Source organism: Rhinoraja longicauda, chromosome 2 (genome assembly GCF_053455715.1).
Source record: "Rhinoraja longicauda isolate Sanriku21f chromosome 2, sRhiLon1.1, whole genome shotgun sequence".
Classification (NCBI taxonomy): domain Eukaryota; kingdom Metazoa; phylum Chordata; class Chondrichthyes; order Rajiformes; family Arhynchobatidae; genus Rhinoraja; species Rhinoraja longicauda.
In genome coordinates this window covers 51,547,245-51,568,042 of record NC_135954.1, presented here as the reverse complement: position 1 = coordinate 51,568,042, position 20,798 = coordinate 51,547,245, and the positions used below count along the sequence as shown (strand labels likewise).

At 42.0% G+C, this 20,798-nt stretch overlaps 1 protein-coding gene across 1 annotated transcript in view; it reads right to left on the bottom strand.

Annotated features, from left to right (window-relative positions):
- Positions 1-11,369, bottom strand: part of clptm1l (CLPTM1 like) — a 32,471-nt gene extending 21,102 nt beyond the window's left edge. Inside the window, exons 1-3 of the mRNA XM_078419184.1 lie at positions 11,036-11,369; positions 4,810-4,910; positions 1,788-1,977 (exon numbers count right to left, since the gene is read on the bottom strand). Of these exons, the coding sequence (XP_078275310.1) occupies positions 1,788-1,977; positions 4,810-4,910; positions 11,036-11,206 (462 nt within the window). The 5' untranslated portion in view covers positions 11,207-11,369. The remainder of the gene's footprint in view (positions 1-1,787; positions 1,978-4,809; positions 4,911-11,035) is intronic.
- Between the last annotated feature and the right edge of the window lie 9,429 nt (positions 11,370-20,798).

Below are 20,798 nucleotides of genomic sequence, written 5' to 3'. Positions count from 1 at the left end.
TCGTACATTCTCCCTGTGACCGTGTGGTGCTCTGGTTTCCCCCCACATTCTAAAGACTTGCAGGTTTGTAGGTTAATTGGCTTCTGTAAATTGCCCCGGTATGTAAGACAGAACTAGTGTACGGGGAATCATTGGTCAATGTGGTCTCGGTGGGCGAAGGACCTGTTTCCATGCTGTATTTCCAAACCTAAAGCTAAGAACTATAATAAATTGAAAGCCTTAACATTACTTAATACAAACACTAAAATGAGATTAACGCACAATGTATTTAATACGAATATCAACATACTGGTTAATGCACCTGATTCAACAGTATCAATTATTATAGCAGTCCTAAATGCTTATGAAGATGAACTACTATTAAAAAATCATACTTTCAGTTCACTGGACATTTTTTAAGCTGTGCAAAAATACAGACTGTTTCTCACTTCTCCCGTTATTGATCATATGAGAATATGATTGCCAAGATGTAGCTAGTATTACTAGTTCTCTGAAACTGATGATCGGAACATCCCAACAGCTCTTAAGCTAAACTTGGTTTTAATGCATTTATATAAACCCATCAAAAATAATGACATTTCCTTGTTGCCAAAATCATGCTCCTGAAGTCAATTACCGCTCGCTCAAAAGTTACCCACTGAACCATTAGGAAATATTTAAAATACAAAATAAAATTGATGAAACTAAAAATGTTGACATCAAGCGGCATCAGTGGATAGTGAAACAGAATTATCCATAGACGTTTCTTGATCTGCTGAGTACGTCCAGCATTTAAGCAAACAATTGCTTAAGGCTTAGATTGAATTTTTAACATGGCAAAGTCCACCAACATGACGAGTACAGCAAAACATTTCAAAAAGAGAGGCTTTTGAAAATGTAACATGGGGTTTGATAAACCAAGTTTCAGACTGTGAGCTCAAGATAGGGAAAGATACTGCCTTTAAATTTAGGACAAAACGCAGGCAAAAGTTGGAAATTAGAAGTTTCCTTGGAGGGTGGGTTGGGGGAGAAAAAAGGAAAAATTTAAAGGCTGACGTTTCTGTAGATTAATGGAGAAATTTAATGGCAAGGATAGTTAGAGTCATACTGCACAGAAACAGGCTCTTCGACACAACTCATCCATGACGACTAAGATGCCCTATCTAATCTAGTCCCATTTGCCTGCGTTTGGCCCTGTGGCCCATATCCCTCTAAACTTAACCTATGCACATACATTACTTTTATTATAACAGGATTTAAAAACCTTCACAAAAATCAGAAAGAAATAACATTCATAATGGCAGTTAAATAAAACAGCATGTGGGAGAGAACATGTCCTTGGAATCATGGTACTGAAAATATGATGCAGTACAATCTATGTGAGCATCTCACTTTTAAAATTTGATTTCATTGACTTCATTTAATCTCATATTGTAAATCTGAGCCAGTTTTGGTTCAAATGACAAGATGTGCTTAATTATGTTGAAAAATTATTCAGGCCATTATAAAAAGGTTAGGAACAACACTCGTTTGCCAACGACAGAGGGAATAAGGGATTACAACTACTGCGATGAATTACATTACAGTTTTCATCAATTCAGTTGCCTGACCCGCCAACCTAAAAAAATAACCACCCTTCCTTCAATTTTCTCAACATACACCAGTTCTAAATTCATACGGTATATTGCCTGGAAAGTCAGGTTGTTACCAGTTTCTGAATTAATCATCAATAGCTGCCAATTTTGAATGTAACTTTATAAAACGCAACCATAATAATTCCTTTCTATCATACTTAAAACAACACTTACTTGGCTGTTGGTCTCTCCTGTAATTAAGTTAATTTCCTCAGGCTTAGGAATCATGTATATTGTAAGGTGCCCAATTGCATACACATGTTTACTATCATGCCAAGGTAGCATGCCAACATGGTGGAGAAACAAATGAGCATACAGTGTCCCATTACTCCGGGTTTTCTTTGGTAATGAAACATTGACATCCCTTTAAAAATATAAATATGAATATGTTAGAATGAATGATTAAAGAAATAACAGTTAATATATGTATATAGCATGCGTGTGGTGTGCATATTTTAATGCACATTACCCATGTTGTAAGAACATGAATAAAACAATTGCATCCATCCGTATCAAATGTAGAATTCAAAATAAATCCAAAATATAATTCAATCTGAATGACAGTTCATTCCACTTAATTAACTATAATTATATCAACAGTTGCTAAAGTTGAAAAGGTGATTACGTTTATCGGATCATCTTACACAATCAGACATAGATATCTGCGCAAAAACAAATTTTAAAGCAGTGTACAAGAAGCTCAAAATGTTTTCCTGAATCTGTCTCATTATTTTAACACTATTTCTCAAGGAGCGGAAGATTTTTAGCTGTTCCAATTCCCAGTTAATCTAGAGCTCGAAGACATGTCGTCATCAGCACAAAGGCTCCACTCATCAAGCACCACACAGAATCTTGAGATTATAGGAAATGGATTTCAAGATCTTCTCTTCCAAATCTACTAAAGACTTGTGGATTTCAAGATCTTCTCTTTCAAATCTACTAAAGACTTGTGCAAAAGACTTAATTCAGAGAATTACCTAAAGTCAATTGAGTTGGTCAGAAAGGTTAGAATAAAACAAAAGTGGTTTTGCAGTTAAGTTAAATAGAATACTCAAAAATGCAAGGTTCAGAAGAAGCTGCGGTGGAAACTCAGAATGCGCAATTAGTGACTTTGAACAGACTTAAACTGGAACTTGAGAGTTGTTGGTCTGGTTACTTTCTTTTTATCAGCATAGAAACACTTGCCACTGATTACATAGACTTTGTTCCTTAGATTTCCAGCCTTCTGATGCAGCCTATTACCCAGCAATAACAAAGCCATCAAGTCAGCTTTGCAGCCCATCATATGGCACCATTTTTACAAGAGCTAATTTCTCAAGAAAACCAAATAAAGGTTGGAACAAAGACAAATAATTCGGATAAAAGCTGAAATAGCAAGTTTTTAAAATTACTGTTTTAACTATGGAAATATCATGTCATGGTACTTGAATCTGCAAAATACTCCGAAATACCTGTAGCTTGTAGAAGTATTCAAAAATGGTTAAAATTAACTGACCAAAATTTAAATTAAGTTTTGTAAATTAAGAATGGTGTAATAAATATTGGGATAGTTCAGTATTATTCAAATTACACTTGCAGGTTTAAAGAAAAACGTATGCAGAACCCTTGTTCTGCTGCTCCACCATATTCATACTGATTTCATATATACTTTTTAAAAACTGTTCCATTTAACCTTACAAATATATTACAATTTACGAGTCAAGAGTGTTTTGTCATGGGTCCCAGATAGAACAATGAAATTCTTACTCGCAACAGCACAACAGAATATGTAAACCTTCAGAAAGCCTTCGACAAGGTCCCACATAGGAGGTTAGTGGGCAAAATTAGGGCACATGGTATTGGGGGTAGGGTACTGACATGGATAGAAAATTGGTTGACAGACAGAAAGCAAAGAGTGGGGATAAATGGGTCCCTTTCGGAATGGCAGGCAGTGACCAGTGGGGTACCGCAAGGTTCGGTGCTGGGACCCCAGCTATTTACGATATACATTAATGACTTAGACGAAGGGATTAAAAGTACCATTAGCAAATTTGCAGATGATACTAAGTTGGGGGGTAGTGTGAATTGTGAGGAAGATGCAATAAGGCTGCAGGGTGACTTGGACAGGTTGTGTGAGTGGGCGGATACATGGCAGATGCAGTTTAATGTAGATAAGTGTGAGGTTATTCACTTTGGAAGTAAGAATAGAAAGGCAGATTATTATCTGAATGGTGTCAAGTTAGGAGGAGGGGGAGTTCAACGAGATCTGGATGTCCTAGTGCATCAGTCAATGAAAGGAAGCATGCAGGTACAGCAGGCAGTGAAGAAAGCCAATGGAATGTTGGCCTTCGTAACAAGAGGAGTTGAGTATAGGAGCAAAGAGGTCCTTCTACAGTTGTACCGGGCCCTGGTGAGACCGCACCTGGAGTACTGTGTGCAGTTTTGGTCTCCAAATTTGAGGAAGGATATTCTTGCTATGGAGGGCGTGCAGCGTAGGTTCACTAGGTTAATTCCCGGAATGGCGGGACTGTCGTATGTTGAAAGGCTGGAGCGATTGGGCTTGTATACACTGGAATTTAGAAGGATGAGGGGGGATCTTATTGAAACATATAAGATAATTAGGGGATTGGACACATTAGAGGCAGATAACATGTTCCCAATGTTGGGGGAGTCCAGAACAAGGGGCCACAGTTTAAGAATAAGGGGTAGGCCATTTAGAACGGAGATGAGGAAGAACTTTTTCAGTCAGAGGGTGGTGAAGTTGTGGAATTCTCTGCCTCAGAAGGCAGTGGAGGCCAGTTCGTTGGATGCTTTCAAGAGAGAGCTGGATAGAGCTCTTAAGGATAGCGGAGTGAGGGGATATGGGGAGAAGGCAGGAACGGGGTACTGATTGAGAGTGATCAGCCATGATCGCATTGAATGGCGGTGCTGGCTCGAAGGGCTGAATGGCCTACTCCTGCACCTATTGTCTATTGTCTATTGTCTAAACATAGTTTGATTATGTAAACACAATTCTGTGAAATAATCACCAAAGGAACTGAAATTTATTTTCTGATTTGGAGTTACACAAAAGACCAAGTGAGTTGGAGCAATATTTGATTTCTGCTTTGTTAGCCAAAGCCAAGTGTGAAGTACCCTCTGCTGGTAAGATGCGATTTCCAGGTTTCTAACACATACTAAATATCCAAAAATGAATGATAGAACACGAAAAGGTTACCTCTCAAATTTAGAGTTGACGTCAAAGTGTTCGATAGTCAGCATAAGGTTTAGATTGGCCCCATCGGTAACACTGCTTTTTGTTGAAGTATAAATGCTCAGCTAAAATACAGTTTCAAGATCATTAGCACAATTTACAAAAATATACCATTGTACCTTTAAGGCTGCAATGCAGGATAAATGCTTTTGGAAAAAAATCTCTTGAATGGAATTTCAATGTTATCAATTTCAGATGAAATGTAACATTTTACATGCCATTTTAGAGTGAAAACATAGCATTGAGCGGCAGAAAACTGAAACATGTTTAAATCCACAGTACTACTGCAGATGATAAAAATCAAAACTTTAACATTTGGTGGCGGAATTAGTTATTCGCATTCACATTTATACATCGATTTGGGATTTGGTGTAAGTAGCAGTGATGGGGATTAAACTCTGGAGACATTACCCAGCACCCTGGCCTCTCAATCCAGGGACATGAACTTTAGTCATAAAAGTGTACAACACAAGAACAGGCCCTTCAGGACTCAGTCTGTGCCAAACATGATGCCAAGACCAACCCTTATTTATCTGCGCATAATCCACATCCCTCCATTTGCTGCATATCATTATCGAGTCATTCAGCACGGAAATAGGTCCTTTCAGCCCAACTAGCTCAAGCCAACCTAGAAGCCCAATCAACGCTAGTCCCACCTGGTTCCGATTTGCGTATCTTTCTAAACTTTTCCTATCCACGTACCTGTCCAAATATCTTTTAAATATTGTGATAGTACATGCCTCAACTATCTCCTCTGGCAAGTCGTTCCATAGACCCACCGCCCTTTGTGTGAAAAGGTTGCCCCTCAGATTCCTGTTAAATCTTTCTTCTCTCACTGCAAACCTATATCCCCTGGTTCTTAATTCTCTACTGTGGGTTAAAGACCGTGCATCTACTCTATCTATTCCTCTCATGATCCTATATACCTCTAAGATCCCCTCTGATGTGCTCCAAAGAATAAAGTCCTAGCCTGCTCAACCTCTCCCTATAGCTCAGTCCCTCGAGTCCTGACAACATCCTCATGAATCATCACTGCACTATATCCAGCTTAACAACATATTTCCTACGACAGGGTAACCAAAACTGAACGCAATATTCCAAATGCAGCCTCATCAATATCTTGTACAACAATAACATCACATCCCAACTCCTAGACTTGATACTCTGACTGATGAAGGCTAATGTGTCGAAAGCCTTCACGACCACCCTATCGACCTGTCACGCCATTTTCAAGGAACTATGTACCTGCATTCCCAGATCCCTCTACTCTACAACACTCCCCAGAGCCCTGCCATTCATTCTGTAGGTCCTACTCTGGTTTGACTTCCCAAAATGCAACATCTTACACTTCTCTGTATTAAACTCCATTAACCATTCCTCAGCTCATTTTGCTCACTGATCAAGATCCTGCTGCAAATTTTTATAACCATCTTAGCTATCTACGATGCCACCTCCATTCATGTCATCTGCAAATTAACTAAACATGCCAAATCATTGATATAAACAACAAACAGCAAATGGCCCAAAATCGATCCCTGAGACACACCACAAGCCGCAGGCCTCCATCTGGAAAAAACCTTCCACCATCACTCTCAGAAACCTTTTTAGTTACTTCTATAAAAAACTCAGATTTGTGGAACACAACTACCCACATACAAAACCATGCTGACTACCCCTAATCAGCCTAATCTATCCAAATGCATATATATCTTATCCGTCAAAATACTCTCCAGTAACTTGCCAATCACAGATGTTCTGGTCAATAGTTCCCAGGCTTTTCCTTGCAGCCCTTCTTAAATAGAGGCACATTAGCCACCCTCCAGTCTTCCAGCACATCACCCTCACCTAATGATGATTTGTGTATCTCAGCCAGGGCACGCACAATTTCTTCTCCAGCTTCCCAAAGATTCTTTGAATATAGCTGATCAGGCCCAGAAGATTTATCCATATTCATAAGCCTTAAAATGTGACCCATCTCCACAACTATAATATTGACTACACTTACGACACTTCCATTAGCTATACCTTACCAAAAGTCTCTTGAATGCCACTATCGTATCTGCCTCAACCACCACCCCCTGCAGCACGTTGCAGGCACTTACCACCTTCTGTACAAAAGGTGTTTGGACAGTTACTCCAGCTTTTTGTGTCTGTCCCTGCAGAATGCCACTGGTCACAGACATCAAGGGAAATTAAAATGTTAATTAAGCAAATTGGAACAAAAACTAGTATCACAAATCATGATGACACAGAAATTGTTTAAAAACACATCTTGTTGCCTGGCACACTTTAAGGATCTTTCAGCCTGGGGAGATAAAGTGAATGGGTACTGTCTGTTTGAATTTTCAAAAGGAATTAGATAGGGTTACATTGAAAATATTGTTACAAAAACTAAGGGACCACAAGGATGGAGGCAACATAAAAAAGGACTAGCTGAAAGAAAAAAACCCGAAAGAGATAGTTATGACTATTTATATGTTACACAAAATGCTGGAGTAACTCAGCAGGTCAGGCAGCATCTCAGGAAAGAAGGAATGGGCGACTGATGTCAGGGGGGGGGGCGGGACAAAGGAAGGATATTGGTGGAGACAGGAAGATAGAGGGAGATCTGGGAAGGGGGAGGGGAAGAGAGGGACAGAGGAACTATTAAAGTTGGAGGTCGATGTTCATACCACTGGGCTGCAAGCTGCCCAGGCGAAATATGAGCTGCTGTTCCTCCAATTTCCGGTGGGCCTCACTATGGCACTGGAGGAGGCCCATGACAGAAAGGTCAGACTGGGAATGGGAGGGAGTGTTGAAGTGCTCGGTCACCGGCAGATCAGATTGGTCAACGCGGACCAAGCGCAGGTGTTGAGCGAACACCTGCGCTCGGTCCGCGTTAACCAATCTGATCTCCCGGTGGCCGAGCACTTCAACTTCCCCTCCCATTCCCAGTCTGACCTTTCTGTCATGGGCCTCCTCCAGTGCCATAGTGAGGCCCACCGGAAATTGGAGGAACCTCACCTCATATTTCGCCTGGGCAGCTTGCAGCCCACTGGTATGAACATCGACTTCTCCAACTTTAGATAGTTCCTCTGTCCCTCTCTTCCCCTCCCCCGATCTCCCTCTAACTTCCTGTTTCCACCTATACCCTTCCTTTGTCCCGCCCCCCTGACATCAGTCTGAAGAAGGGTCTCGACCCGAAACGTCGCCCATTCCTTCTCTCCTGAGATGCTGCCTGACCTGCTGAGTTACTCCAGCATTTTGTGAATAAATACCTTCAATTTGTACCAGCATCTGCAGTTATTCTCTTATACTATTTATATGTTACATGTTATTACTTGGTACAACACGGATCAACTCTGTGGCCTCAGACAGATCTGGCATTAATATTTAGCAAAACACAAAGTGCTGAAGCAATTCAGTGAATCAGGCATCATTCCTGGAGAACAGAGATGGTGACGTTTCCGACCAGGAGCCTTTTTCTGCCTGATTGTAACAGTGGCGGGGGAGAAAGCTGGAAAAGAGGTTGGCGCTGGTCAAAAACAAGCAAGTGGATACAAGTCAGCTGAGCTTTTTATTGGCAGAGATCAGAGGGAGAGCAGTGAGGTCTTATTAAAGAAATCCCAGAGAGAGGAAGAGAAATTCTTCAAAATAGGCACATTGAGGAGATTTAAACCCCCCTCTCATGTACCTACCTATTTCCTACTAGACTTTGTCCTACCCACACCACTTTTCCAGCTTTCTCCTCTCTACCATCAGTCTGAAGGGGCGCAAACCAAAACATCACCTATCCACTCTCTTCACACATGCTGCCTTGACCTGCTGAGTTACTCCACTATTTTGTGTTTTACTCAAGATTCCAGCTTCTGCAAATACTTGTGTCTCTGTAATAGATACTAATGCCTTTGATGAAAAATGAAACAGTGTTGCAGTTTGTTGACAGTAAGAATGTCAGATGGAAAAGTGAATGCTTACAAGAAATGGACTGGAACAGATTATGAGCGAGGGCAAGGAGTAAAACATGAGGGAAATAAGATTCACACTAAAGAAAGAAAAATAACAACAATTTCTTGGCCATTAAAAAAATTGATTGGGAGAAAAAATGCAACTCACAAAATGATGTTGACCTGAGTGCATGGCAAATAATTCAGCAGGTGAATGGCCTCTATTGTAAAAATGTTGGAGTACAAAGGTATTTAAGTCTTTCTACAAATGCACCGGGCTGCTATGAGGTTACTCTTGGGAGTATTATGTGTAATTTTGATGTCTGATGAAAGAAAGCTATGCCTGTAAGTAGTTCATCATAGATTTAGTAGACTGTTCCACTGGGTGAGGGTTTTGTCTTATGAGAAGACATTGAGTCAGAAAAACTATACTGGAATTTATTTGAAGAGATTGTCCCATTGAAAAATACAAGATCCTGATCAGTTTAGAGATACAGTATGGAAACAAGCCCTGTGGCCCGCTGAGTCCACACAGACCATCAATCAACTGTTCATACAAGTGCCGTTACCCACTTTCTCATCCACTCCCTAAACATTCAGGGCAATTTTGGACAGTCCAATTAACCTCTAAATCTTTGGGATGAGAAGGAAAACCGGAGGAAACCCACGTGGTCACAGGGAAAATATGCAAACCCCACACAGAGAGTACCCGAGGTCAGGATCAAGCCCAGTTCTCTGGCTCTGTGAGGCAGCAGCACTATTAGCAGCACCACTGTGCTGCCAACAAGGAAATGATCATATCATATCATATATATATATACAGCGCGGAAACAGGCCTTTTCGGCCCACCAAGTCCGCGCCGCCCAGCGATCCCCGTACATTAACACTATCCTACACCCACTAGGGACAATTTTTACATTCACCCAGCCAATTAGCCTACATACCTGTACGTCTTTGGAGTGTGGGAGGAAACCGAAGACCTCGGAGAAAACCCACGCAGCTCACGGGGAGAACGTACAAAACTCCTTACAGTGCAGCACCCGTAGTCAGGATCGAACCTGAGTCTCCGGCGCTGCATTCGCTGTAAAGCAGCAACTCTACCGCTGCGCTACCGTGCCGCCATGATCAGAGATTAGAATCAGGAACCAAAATGCAAGGATGAGGAATTTGCCTTGCCAGAAATGAAGTGAAAGAAGGTTGCTGTTTAATCACTATTTCAAGATTAAATTAAGTGAGCAGATCAATGAAGGCATTGTAGGCTCAAGTGATGTATTGTCTAACTCTGCTTCTACTTGTGTTATGGAAAGAACTGCAGATGCTGGTTTATATCAAAGGTAGACACAAAATGCTGGAGTAACTCAGCAGGACGAGAGAAGGCTTCTCTCCAGAGATGCTGCCTGTCCCGCTGAGTTACTCCAGCATTTTGTGTCTACCTTCTACTTGTATCATGTTCTCACAGCACATCCAAAATAGAACACATTTCTTGATTGTGATCATTGCATTTTGCAGTCCTGGGTGTCTGGGAAGGATGGTTTCTAACACTTTTGGTTTGAAACGCATGCTTATTTTTTGAAAGAAATGTTACTGGCTTGGAAGGAGTCATTTGTATTGGTTTGTTTGAAGCCTCTTGTTTTGGTAAAACTGGTTTACTGCTTCCCACCATAAAGTTGCAGTTGTTCCCACAAATTTTAAATACCTCATAAAAACTGAAGAATCTTCCTTAGTAAAATGGTCTAGTATTCCTTATCACCAAATGGCATTTTGTAGCTTCAAATTGCATTTAACCAGAATCTCAACCGCTCGGTCTCATTCTTCTCACAAATCCAGTTTCCTCAACATTTGAAAACACAAGCAACAGGAAAATAGCCAGAAAACTGAAAAGAAAAAATAGGAGCTTGGGGAAGTATTTCATTATATTGAAAATATGCTCCAGGCTAGGTTTCCTCACAATACTACAGAACAGTAACTATAGCAACAAGTGATTGCGAAGGAATTCATGGCTTTGTGGCCAAGTTTGCAGATAGCGTAGAGGAAGCAGGGAGTCTGCAGAAGGTCTTGGACAGGTTGGGAGAACGGGCAAAGAAGCGGCAAGAGGAATACAGCATAGCAAAGTGTGCGGCCATGCACTTTGGTAGTAGAATAAAGGCGTAGAATAATTTTCTAAATGGGGAGAGGATTCGGAAATCTGTGGTACAAGGGGACGGGAATACTGATGCAGGATTTCCAGAATGATGTGGCATGGGGAAAGCAGCAAAGACACTGACCTGGATTCTCGGGTTCCCGGCTAGATACGGTTTGATGCAGTTCTGGGTCTTGGGGTTCACACAGGGCTTGGTGTAAACGATGCCGTACATCACCCAACATGTATGCAACACGTAGGCAATGAACACCCCCACGATTAAGGTGGTGAAGGAGCTCGCCTTGAACCCAAACATACTGCCACAACTCAGGCCCGCGGCAACCGCAGCAACATATTAGAGCGCCACAGTAACGAGCAGCAGCTGAGGCTCCGAGCAGCCCGGCGGGGATCAGCTCCCGGCCTCCCCGTCCCTCGCCCCCATCGCTGCCGCAGGGACCGCTTCCGCCTGGATGTGACATCACCCAGCCGCCGGAAACAGCACGCGGCAACTGGGGTCGTTACTGTTCAAAAGCAGGCACGTGGGCCAGTCCTCCGCAGTGTGTTGTGGGAAATGAAGTTCCTCCCCCACCATTGTATAAGAAAAATAACTGCAGATGCTGGTACAAATCGAAGGTATTTATTCACAAAATGCTGGAGTAACTCAGCAGGTCAGGCAGCATCTCAGGAGAGAAGGAATGGGTGATGTTTCGGGACGAGACCCTTCTTCAGACTGATGTCAGGGGGGCGGGACAAAGGAAGGACATAGGTGGAGACAGGAAGATAGAGGGAGATCTGGGAAGGAGGAGGGGACGGGAGGGACAGAGGAATTATCTAAAGTGGGAGAAGTCGACGTTCATACCACTGGGCTGCAAACTGCCCAGGCGAAATATGAGGTGCTGTTCCTCCAATTTCCGGCGGGCCTCACTATGGCACTGGAGGAGGCCCATGACAGAAAGGTGAGACTGGGAGTGGGAGGGGGAGTTGAAGTGCTCAGCCACCGGGAGATCAGTTTGGTCAATGCGGACCGAGCGCAGGTGTTCAGCGAAGCGATCGCCGAGCCTGCGCTTGGTTTCGCCGATGTAAATAAGTTGACATCTAGAGCAGCGGATGCAATAGATGAGGTTGGAGGAGGTTGGAGGAGGTGCAGGTGAACCTTTGTCTCACCTGGAAAGACTGTTTGGGTCCTTGGATGGAGTTAAGGGGGGAGGTAAAGGGACAGGTGTTGCATCTCGTGCGGTTGCAGGGTAAAGTGCCCGGAGATGGGGTGGTTTGGGTAGGAAGGGACGAGTAGACCAGGGAGTTACAGAGGGAACGGTCTCTGCGGAACGCAGAGAGGGGAGGGGATGGGAAGATATGGCCAGTGGTGGGGTCCCGTTGTAGGTGACGGAAATGTTGGTGGATGATTTGTTGTATCCGCTGGCTGGTGGGATGGAAGGTGAGAACGAGGGGGATTCTGTCCTTGTTGCGAGTGGGGGGAGGGGGAGCAAGAGCGGAGCTGCGGGATGTAGAAGAGACCCTAGTGAGAGCCTCATCTATAATGGAAGAGGGGAAGCCCCGTTTCCTGAAGAATGAGGACATCTCTGACGCCCACTTCATTTCCAATTTCCATCCTGCCCTTAAATATACCTGGACTATCTCCGACATCTCCCTCCCGTTTCTGGACCTCACCATCTCCAGCACAGGAGACAGACTAGTGACGGACATTTACTATAAACCCACTGACTCGCACAGCTATCTGGACTACACTTCTTCCCACCCGGTCCCCTGCAAAAAGTCTATCCCCTACTCCCAATTCCTCCGTCTATGCCGCATCTGCACCCAGGATGAGGTGTTTCACACTAGGGCGTCAGAGATGTCCTCATTCTTCAGGAAACGGGGCTTCCCCCTACATCCCGCAGTTCCACTCTTGCTCCCCCTCCCCCATCCAAGGACCCAAACAGTCTTTCCAGGTGAGACAAAGGTTTACCTGCACCTCCTCCAACCTCATCTATTGCATCCACTGCTCTAGATGTCAACTTATTTACATCGGAGAAACCAAGCGCAGGCTTGGCGATCGCTTCACTCAACACCTGCGCTCGGTCCGCATTGACCAAACTGATCTCCCGGTGGCCGAGCACTTCAACTCCCCCTCCCATTCCCAGTCTCACCTTTCTGTCATGGGCCTCCTCCAGTGCCATAGTGAGGCCCACCGGAAATTGGAGGAACAGCACCTCATATTTCGCCTGGGCAGCTTGCAGCCCAGTGGTATGAACATCGACTTCTCCAACTTTAGATAGTTCCTCTGTCCCTCTCTTCCCCTCCTCCTTCCCAGATCTCCCTCTATCTTCCTGTCTCCACCTATATCCTTCCTTTGTCCCGCCCCCCCTGACATCAGTCTGAAGAAGGGTGTCGACCCGAAACATCACCCATTCCTTCTCTCCCGAGATGATGCCGGACCTGCTGAGTTACTCCAGCATTTTGTGAATAAATACCACTCCATTGTAGGTCATGTAGCTTTACTCCCTCCTCCCCCTCAAATCACCCTATTCTCCCATCACCCTAACCATCTCCCTCACCTCCACCATTCCCTCACCTCCACCATTCCCTTACCTCTACCATTCCCTTACCTTCACCATTCCCTCCTCCATCACCCTCACAGTCATTCCTCACCACCACTACCCTCCTCCTTCACTAGTGAGAATAAATATAGATTAAATTGAATTGAATACATTTTATTAGCCAAGTATGCAAAGCAACAAGGAATTTGCCTTGGTGCTTTGCTCGCAAGTAACAACACGATATACAGTAGACAATTAAAAATAATTTAAACATGTGAAGAATGAAATAAAATACCAGAGCAAAAGGAGGCTACAGATATTTGGCTGTTGAGTAGAGCTACTGCTCATGGAAAAAGCTGTTTTTATGTCTCGTTGTGGCGACCTTGACAGTCGCCTTCCAGAGGGAAGTGCTTCAAAGCGTTTGTGGCCAGGGTGAGAGGGGTCAGAGATGGTCTTACCCCTCGCTTTGCACAGTTTGTCACTATCAGTACTATTATAGGTGCAATTATGTTATATGCACTTACAGTGCCATATAGTTTAGTTTAGAGATACAGCGCTGAAATTGGCCCTTTCGGCCCACCGTGTCCGCGTACCAGCAATCCCTGCACATTAACACTATCCTGTACCCACTAGGAACAATTTTTACATTTACCAAGCCAATTACCCTCCAAACCTGTAGGTCTTTGGAGTGTGGGAGGAAACCGAAGATCTCGGAGAAAACCCACACAGGTCACAGGAACGTACAAACTCCGTACAGACAGCACCTGTAGATGGGATCGAACCTGGGTCTCCGGCGCTGCATTCGCTGTAAGGCAGCAACTCTACCGCTGTGCCAGCATGCCACCCAAATATCATAGCAGTCAGTTGCTTGTGGTCAAGGAAGGATTTACTTCCACCCAGGTTTGATAGGTTCTGAAATGAATGATGAAACTGAAATATGACATGCAGTCTTTGCAACACATAGCAGGAAAAAATGGTTGATGGGGTGTAGTGGGGGTGGTATCTGGGAAAGTGTTACACACCTTCTGTTGCTTTAAATGGCTTCTCTGTGATCTTAATGAATGGGCAAGCTTCTCAATGGTATCCCAATGGGCTTCTGGATTTGTATCTGTTACTAGTGTAATGTTGGACTTTGCCTATGATGTAACCTGCTTTACCCTACTCTGAGTCTTATTAGCCTCAGTAATATGGAAGTTGACCTGGGAGCAAACATTGTCATTGATTTGTTTTTCCTGCTGGTGGACTGCCAGGATTTTATTGAAAATAAAATCTGTACCTCTCCAGTGCTTCAAGGTGCCTGCTGAGGTACTACATATGTGTAGGAAGGAACTGCAGATGCTGGTTTACACCAAAGACAAACACAAAAAGCTGGAGTAACTCAGCAGGTCAGGCAGTATCTCTGGAGAAAATGAATAGGTAACGTTTCAGGTCAAGACCCTTCTTCAGACTGAAGAAAGGTCTCGGCCCAAACCGTCACCTATTCATTTTCTCCAGAGATGCTGCCTGACCTGCTGAGTTAATCCAGCTTTTTGCGTCTATCTTCAATGTTCTACATATGTCGGAAATATACAGGGGAAAAGGATCACTGCTGCCCTCTAGAGCACAAGCTCAGGTTTGCGTCAGGTTTCAGGGTTTCATCATCAATTCGGGTGCATTGAGGACAATGATGAACCTCATTATCAATGTCTGCCTTTCTTGAAAGATGCCTGCCAAGATAAAGAAGGATGTTTGTGTTTTCCAGAGACTAATTGTGGACCCTCACGTGGAAGTGTGGTGTTCACCAGGGACAGGTTGGCAGATCTTTGTTTGACAGATGGAAAGATCCATTCTCCTGTATATCTCAGTGAATGAGTCAATGAGGACCTGGAGCCCACCCACACTGAAAATATACATTACTTCTCTCTGCACCATTGGCTCCGACTGAAACTGAAATCTACTGATTTAAGACCTAAAAGTATAATCAAGAGACAGAACTCTGCAATAAAATGTAAAATCCTCCTTTCCATCTTCTGCTCACCTCCCTCTCACCCCTTCTATAACTCTACTTTTCCTCTCTACCCTCCTGTCCTCCAAACTATCTATCCCTCCTTAGTCTCGTCCTTTCTGATCCTTTACTCCCAAACCTATCTCCTTTGCCTAGCTTGCATCCTTTTAATTTTTCTCCATTCTTGTCATAATTCCTCCTCTCCAGTACCTTTCCACCTCATATTCTTTGCAGCCTGCCTTTCGACTATTTCCTATCTTCTCTCTTCCTGCTTTCGTCGCTCTTCTTCCTCCACTCTCCAAACAACATCTCGTGTTCCCCACTATTTCAGAGATCCCCCAGGCCTTGGCTAAATGAGCACACGGCCCATTGTCTAGTCTATGCTTGGTCTTGCCGCTGTACAGGAGGGCACATCTGGAGAACCGAATGCAGTAGATAAATTTAGAGGAAGTGCATTTAACCTCTTTCTTACCTGGAAGGGCAGCTGCATTCCTGGATGGATGTGAGGGAGGAGGTATAGGGACAGGTGTTACATCTCTTGCGGTTGCTGGGTAAAGTACCTGGGAGTGGGTGGTTTGGGATGTGTGAACCAAGGAGTTACGGAGGGACTGGTCTCTGCGGAAAGCAGATGGGGTGGGAATGGGAAGATGACTGGTGGTGGGATCACGTTGAAATGTTGGAGAATGTGTTGGATGCACAAGCTGGTGGGTGAAAGGTGTGGACCAGGGGAACTCTATCCTTGTTCCTTCTCAGGGGGAGGGGGAGCGAGAGAGCAGAACTATGGTACACAAAGGAGGTGCATGTGAGGGATCCATCTATGACAGCTGAGGGAAAAACATTTACTAAAGAAAGCCTCATCTTGGGAGCAAATGCTGCGGAGATGGAGAAATTGAGAGTTGGGGATGGCGTCTTTGCCAGAGGCAGGGTAGGATCTGGTGTAGTCCAGATAACTGTGCGAGGCAGTGGGTTTAATAGACATCAGTTGATTGTCTGTCCCAGTGACGGAAACAGAGAGATCATAAGAACCACAGTGTTGTTGTAGTGGGTGACTTTAACTTCCCCAATATTGATTGAGACTTACTCCGTGCAAGGGAATTAGATGGGGCAGAATTTGTTCGGCAGATTCGATAGTGGCGTCTAAGAGGCTTTTAGATAGGCACATTGAAGTGCAGGGAATAGAGCGATATGGATCATTGCAGCAGAAGAGATCAGTTCTGCTAGATATCATGTTCAGCACTGACATTGTGGGTTGAAGGGCCCATTTGTGTGTTGTACTGTTCTGACTGTATTCCAATTCCACAAATTATTTCATTTGTGTGGGCATGAATTGTAACTTCGCAATGTACACAAAAGAATACAATTAATAAAATAATACAATATTTTGGATAACTTCCAAACTTTTATTGTTACTCATAAAAACAAATCGTAACAATGCCTTTTCAACAGCTGTACTAAATGAAACACTGCAATAACAGCCTTTTATCAATGTTTGTAAGTTAGTATTGCATTGAAATAAAAATGCTTTTCTTCAAATTTGTAACCTTCTGTATACAAATATAGATGTCATGAGGGATATAACATTAATAACCAAAATATTTATGAAGCATAAAGAGACTTAGTGAACCCGCAGGATGCACGATTACAGACCATTGGAAAATGTATAACCCAACCAATTTATTCTGCAAGATTAATATTCAAAGGTGGCTGGGTATTTACCTCCAAATTATTAACTGAATGACATGAGCTGTAAATCTTGATCATTACCTTCACTGCTTAAGAACAGTGGTTTTAGTCCGGGAAAGTTTTAAAACAATACAAAGAGAGTGAAATAGTAATCTGAATTATATGGTAAAATGTAATAAAAGAGTGTTTTTCTTTTGCTTTGTTTTAAGAATCTTCACCCAATAGACGAAATGTGAGATAACTGCAATAATAATAAAGAAAAAAAGCCCTTTTCTGCCAAAAACTACACATCATGAGTTTCCCTTCAGAAAAATTAACAAGTTTAGTCATACTCTATTTTGGTTTCATCTCATGAAATAAAATAAGATATTCTCAATTTCTGACAATTTTCATCATTTTTGAGCCAGCAGGGAGGTTTACAGAATACTATGTTCTCTGTGTTTACATATCTGATGTTCTGTAGCAAGTAAGAATGTCATTGTTCTGTTTCAAGACATATGACAATAAAACATTCATGAGAAAATGATATTGAGATCATGTAAAATTTAGTCTATAACTTGCATATACAGCAGAGGTTAGGAACCCTGCAGGAAAGATGTTGAATAGTTCCCCATAAATACATTTTAGGTGAATAAACCTTTATTCCTACTTGAACTGGAGCTGACAAATACTATATTGTAGGTGGTTATTAATAATTCAAAATATCCAACATCTGTTGGCTAGGTATGATTGGAAAATAAAACATATCTGTTACCCAAAATTTCCAAATTCACACCCAGAATCCATGGGGTAAAATGGAAAATTTGGAACAATAATTGTGAACGATATGCAAAATGCACTTTAGATATGATGCTTGCGGCAATCACCAACAATGTGTCATCACCTGGATATGCCCAGAGGCTAATTTTTGTCAAGAATGGCAATTGTTTTGTTGATTAATGTTATTTAAAAAATAAAATTATCACTAGTGTAAGAGCTGGTGTTTAAAATGCAAGAACAAAAAATCACCAAATAGTTTAAAGGAATATACTAATCTCAAAATACTTAAACTGTGAGTAAATAATACGACCTTTTAGATAATAAAATATTTTGCATTAACCTGCCTCGATCCTTCTACTGTACTATCTCCAATTTAGCGACGAAGAATAAAGAATGTTTATTTAGAGAGGTAATTCAAACAGATACCATTATATTTTACCATATTTGAAGAAAGATTATTTTCCCTTTACAATTTGCAAGGAAAATATTTCCTATTTTGGTCAAGTAATAAAAAGAATTTAAAACCTAATAGATCAAATTAGGTTTAACAATTCCCCAAAACATAAGCCTTATGAAGTCTAACATATTTTTTGGCAAATGCCTCGATTCTATGATACCCCTTTGAGTTTTGTTTCATAAACTGCCTGAATATCTTCAGTGAGGAGAATTACCTAATCCCAAACTGGGATAAGAAAATCAAGAGCTAAACAGACATATTTTCATTAGTACTCAGATCTGTTGATTATCATAACGATTGTAGCATCCTTTTGTTTAAACTATGGCACATACAGCAAGTATAAAAATTGTACTTTAAAACAAACTTTACAAGCTTACAAAAACTGTAAAACGAACTGTGCAACTACTTAACATTGAAATGCCCTTGTTACTTGGCCATTATTTTTCAACATTAGACACAATTTTCTTGCTTACAAGCATCTCCATGATTTTGTCTTCATTATACAGATGCTAATAATTTCAAACAGAAAAAAATGGTGAAAATCACACAAAAATGTCTGCAAATGCAAATCCATCTCTTTGATCCATTGGAACATGCTCACTAAATAAACATATCTATCTCAGCACAGAACTGCTTTCATGTGTGAACAATGCAGATTTAAATGTTAAAAGTGACATTCCCTTTGTCTGTTCCTCAACATTATTTGTGTAGTTAAAATAATTAGTGAAGCATTGCAAAGGAAAACGTATAAAGATGTATTTCGTTAATACTGTCAAAAGGAAAACCTTAGCAAAACTGAACAGTTTTCTGTTCCCCTCAAGCTTGTGAAAGGGGAATAATTTTACAAGAATGCAATGTTTGGATGGAAATTTGTCATATAGCCAACACACAGTCAGGCTCCGATTGTGAGCATCAAAACAATTATTCTCTTTCCTTTGTGGTAATTTTGCCAACAGTACAGTGGAGAACATTGATGAGGGAGTGGGATTGCTGCCACACACCACCAGTCGAGCCATAAACCAGGAGCAGCTGAGAACATTCCCAGTGTTTGTGGTGCATCTATTCAATGCCTGTCCCAAAACTCCCCAAGAAAATGAAAAGTCATCTACACTTCAACATTACAGCTAAAAATTGCATTTCTTAACACATTTTGTCAAATAAAGATCTTTAAAATTACAAATATCAGGTTTTTTCCCCGGCATATCACTGTGGATTTTTATACAAAGAATATTATCAGACTGATCCAGCTAGATCTTTATTAAAAATGATAAAGAAATAATTCAACCACATTTTCAAATACTGTTGACAACAGTCCACTACTTAAAAATAACCGCAGATTCGTATTTCTCTCAGGGCATGATCAAAGGTACAGAATTACTAACATATGGCATAACTGGATTCTCTCCCTCATGTTCTTTGGTTTTTTGTTTAGAGATGTTGCATGGGAACAAGCCATTCAACACAATGAGTTCACACCAACCAACGATCACCCATGCACTAGTTCTATTCTACAAACTAGGGGCAATTAACAGAAGTCAATTAACAGAAGTCAATTAACCACTATCCTGCATGTCTTTGGAATGTGGGAGGAAACTGGCGCACGAGGAGAATACCCACGGGGAGAACATACAAACTCTGTACAGACAGCACCCTCAGTCAGGATCGAACCCGGGCCTCTGGCGCTGTAAGACAGTAAGTCTACCACTGTGCTGCCCCCTAAATCTCTTTTATATTTATGTTTCTTAAGTCTTTGTTGCATCAGTTAGATTTCACAAAGGGCTCTGCAGATGGTAGTTGATTCAGTGAATCAGCAAGATGACGAATGTTTGAAGATCCTAGTCCTGTTGTGTGCTGTTACTCCAGGTTTGCCACAATAGCAGCATCTTTCTCCATGATGTTAAAGATGTTACTGACTTCAGATGTGCTACTCTGAACACATACGAGGGAAGATGAATGAAATATATTATCAACCTCACCAATGCTCTCCTTTCCATTACTTATCATTTTTTCCTCAGACAGTTCAGGTTGTGATGGGTTCTCTTGCTTTGTAGCTTTTCCCTCTGAATAATCAGTCTCCCAGTCTTCATGGTTTGGTCTATTCTGCAGGTATTTAGTTTCTTGAAGTATAGATGATTTTTCTTCATGGAAACTTGATTTTGACTGCTTTGTGTCATACTCTGCATCCCAATCTTCAACTGGTATAATTTGTTTTCTCGTAAAGATTGAGGTTTTCCCTTTTGCTGTTGATTCAGTCAATTTGTGCCTGTTTTTCTCTCCCGTGTAATCAACCTCACTTTGTGACATAGAGCCTGACTGCCCTGCTCTTTGATACCTGATGCTTTCGGCATTTCGTTGGCACACCTGTTTAGGAAGTGAAACCAATTTCTGATCTGAGAACCATGGATTTTCTTCTTTGCTCTTCCTGTTTCTGAAGTCTGACCCAAATGATCTTTTTCGACCAAAACCACTTCCTCTAAAACAATCCCCT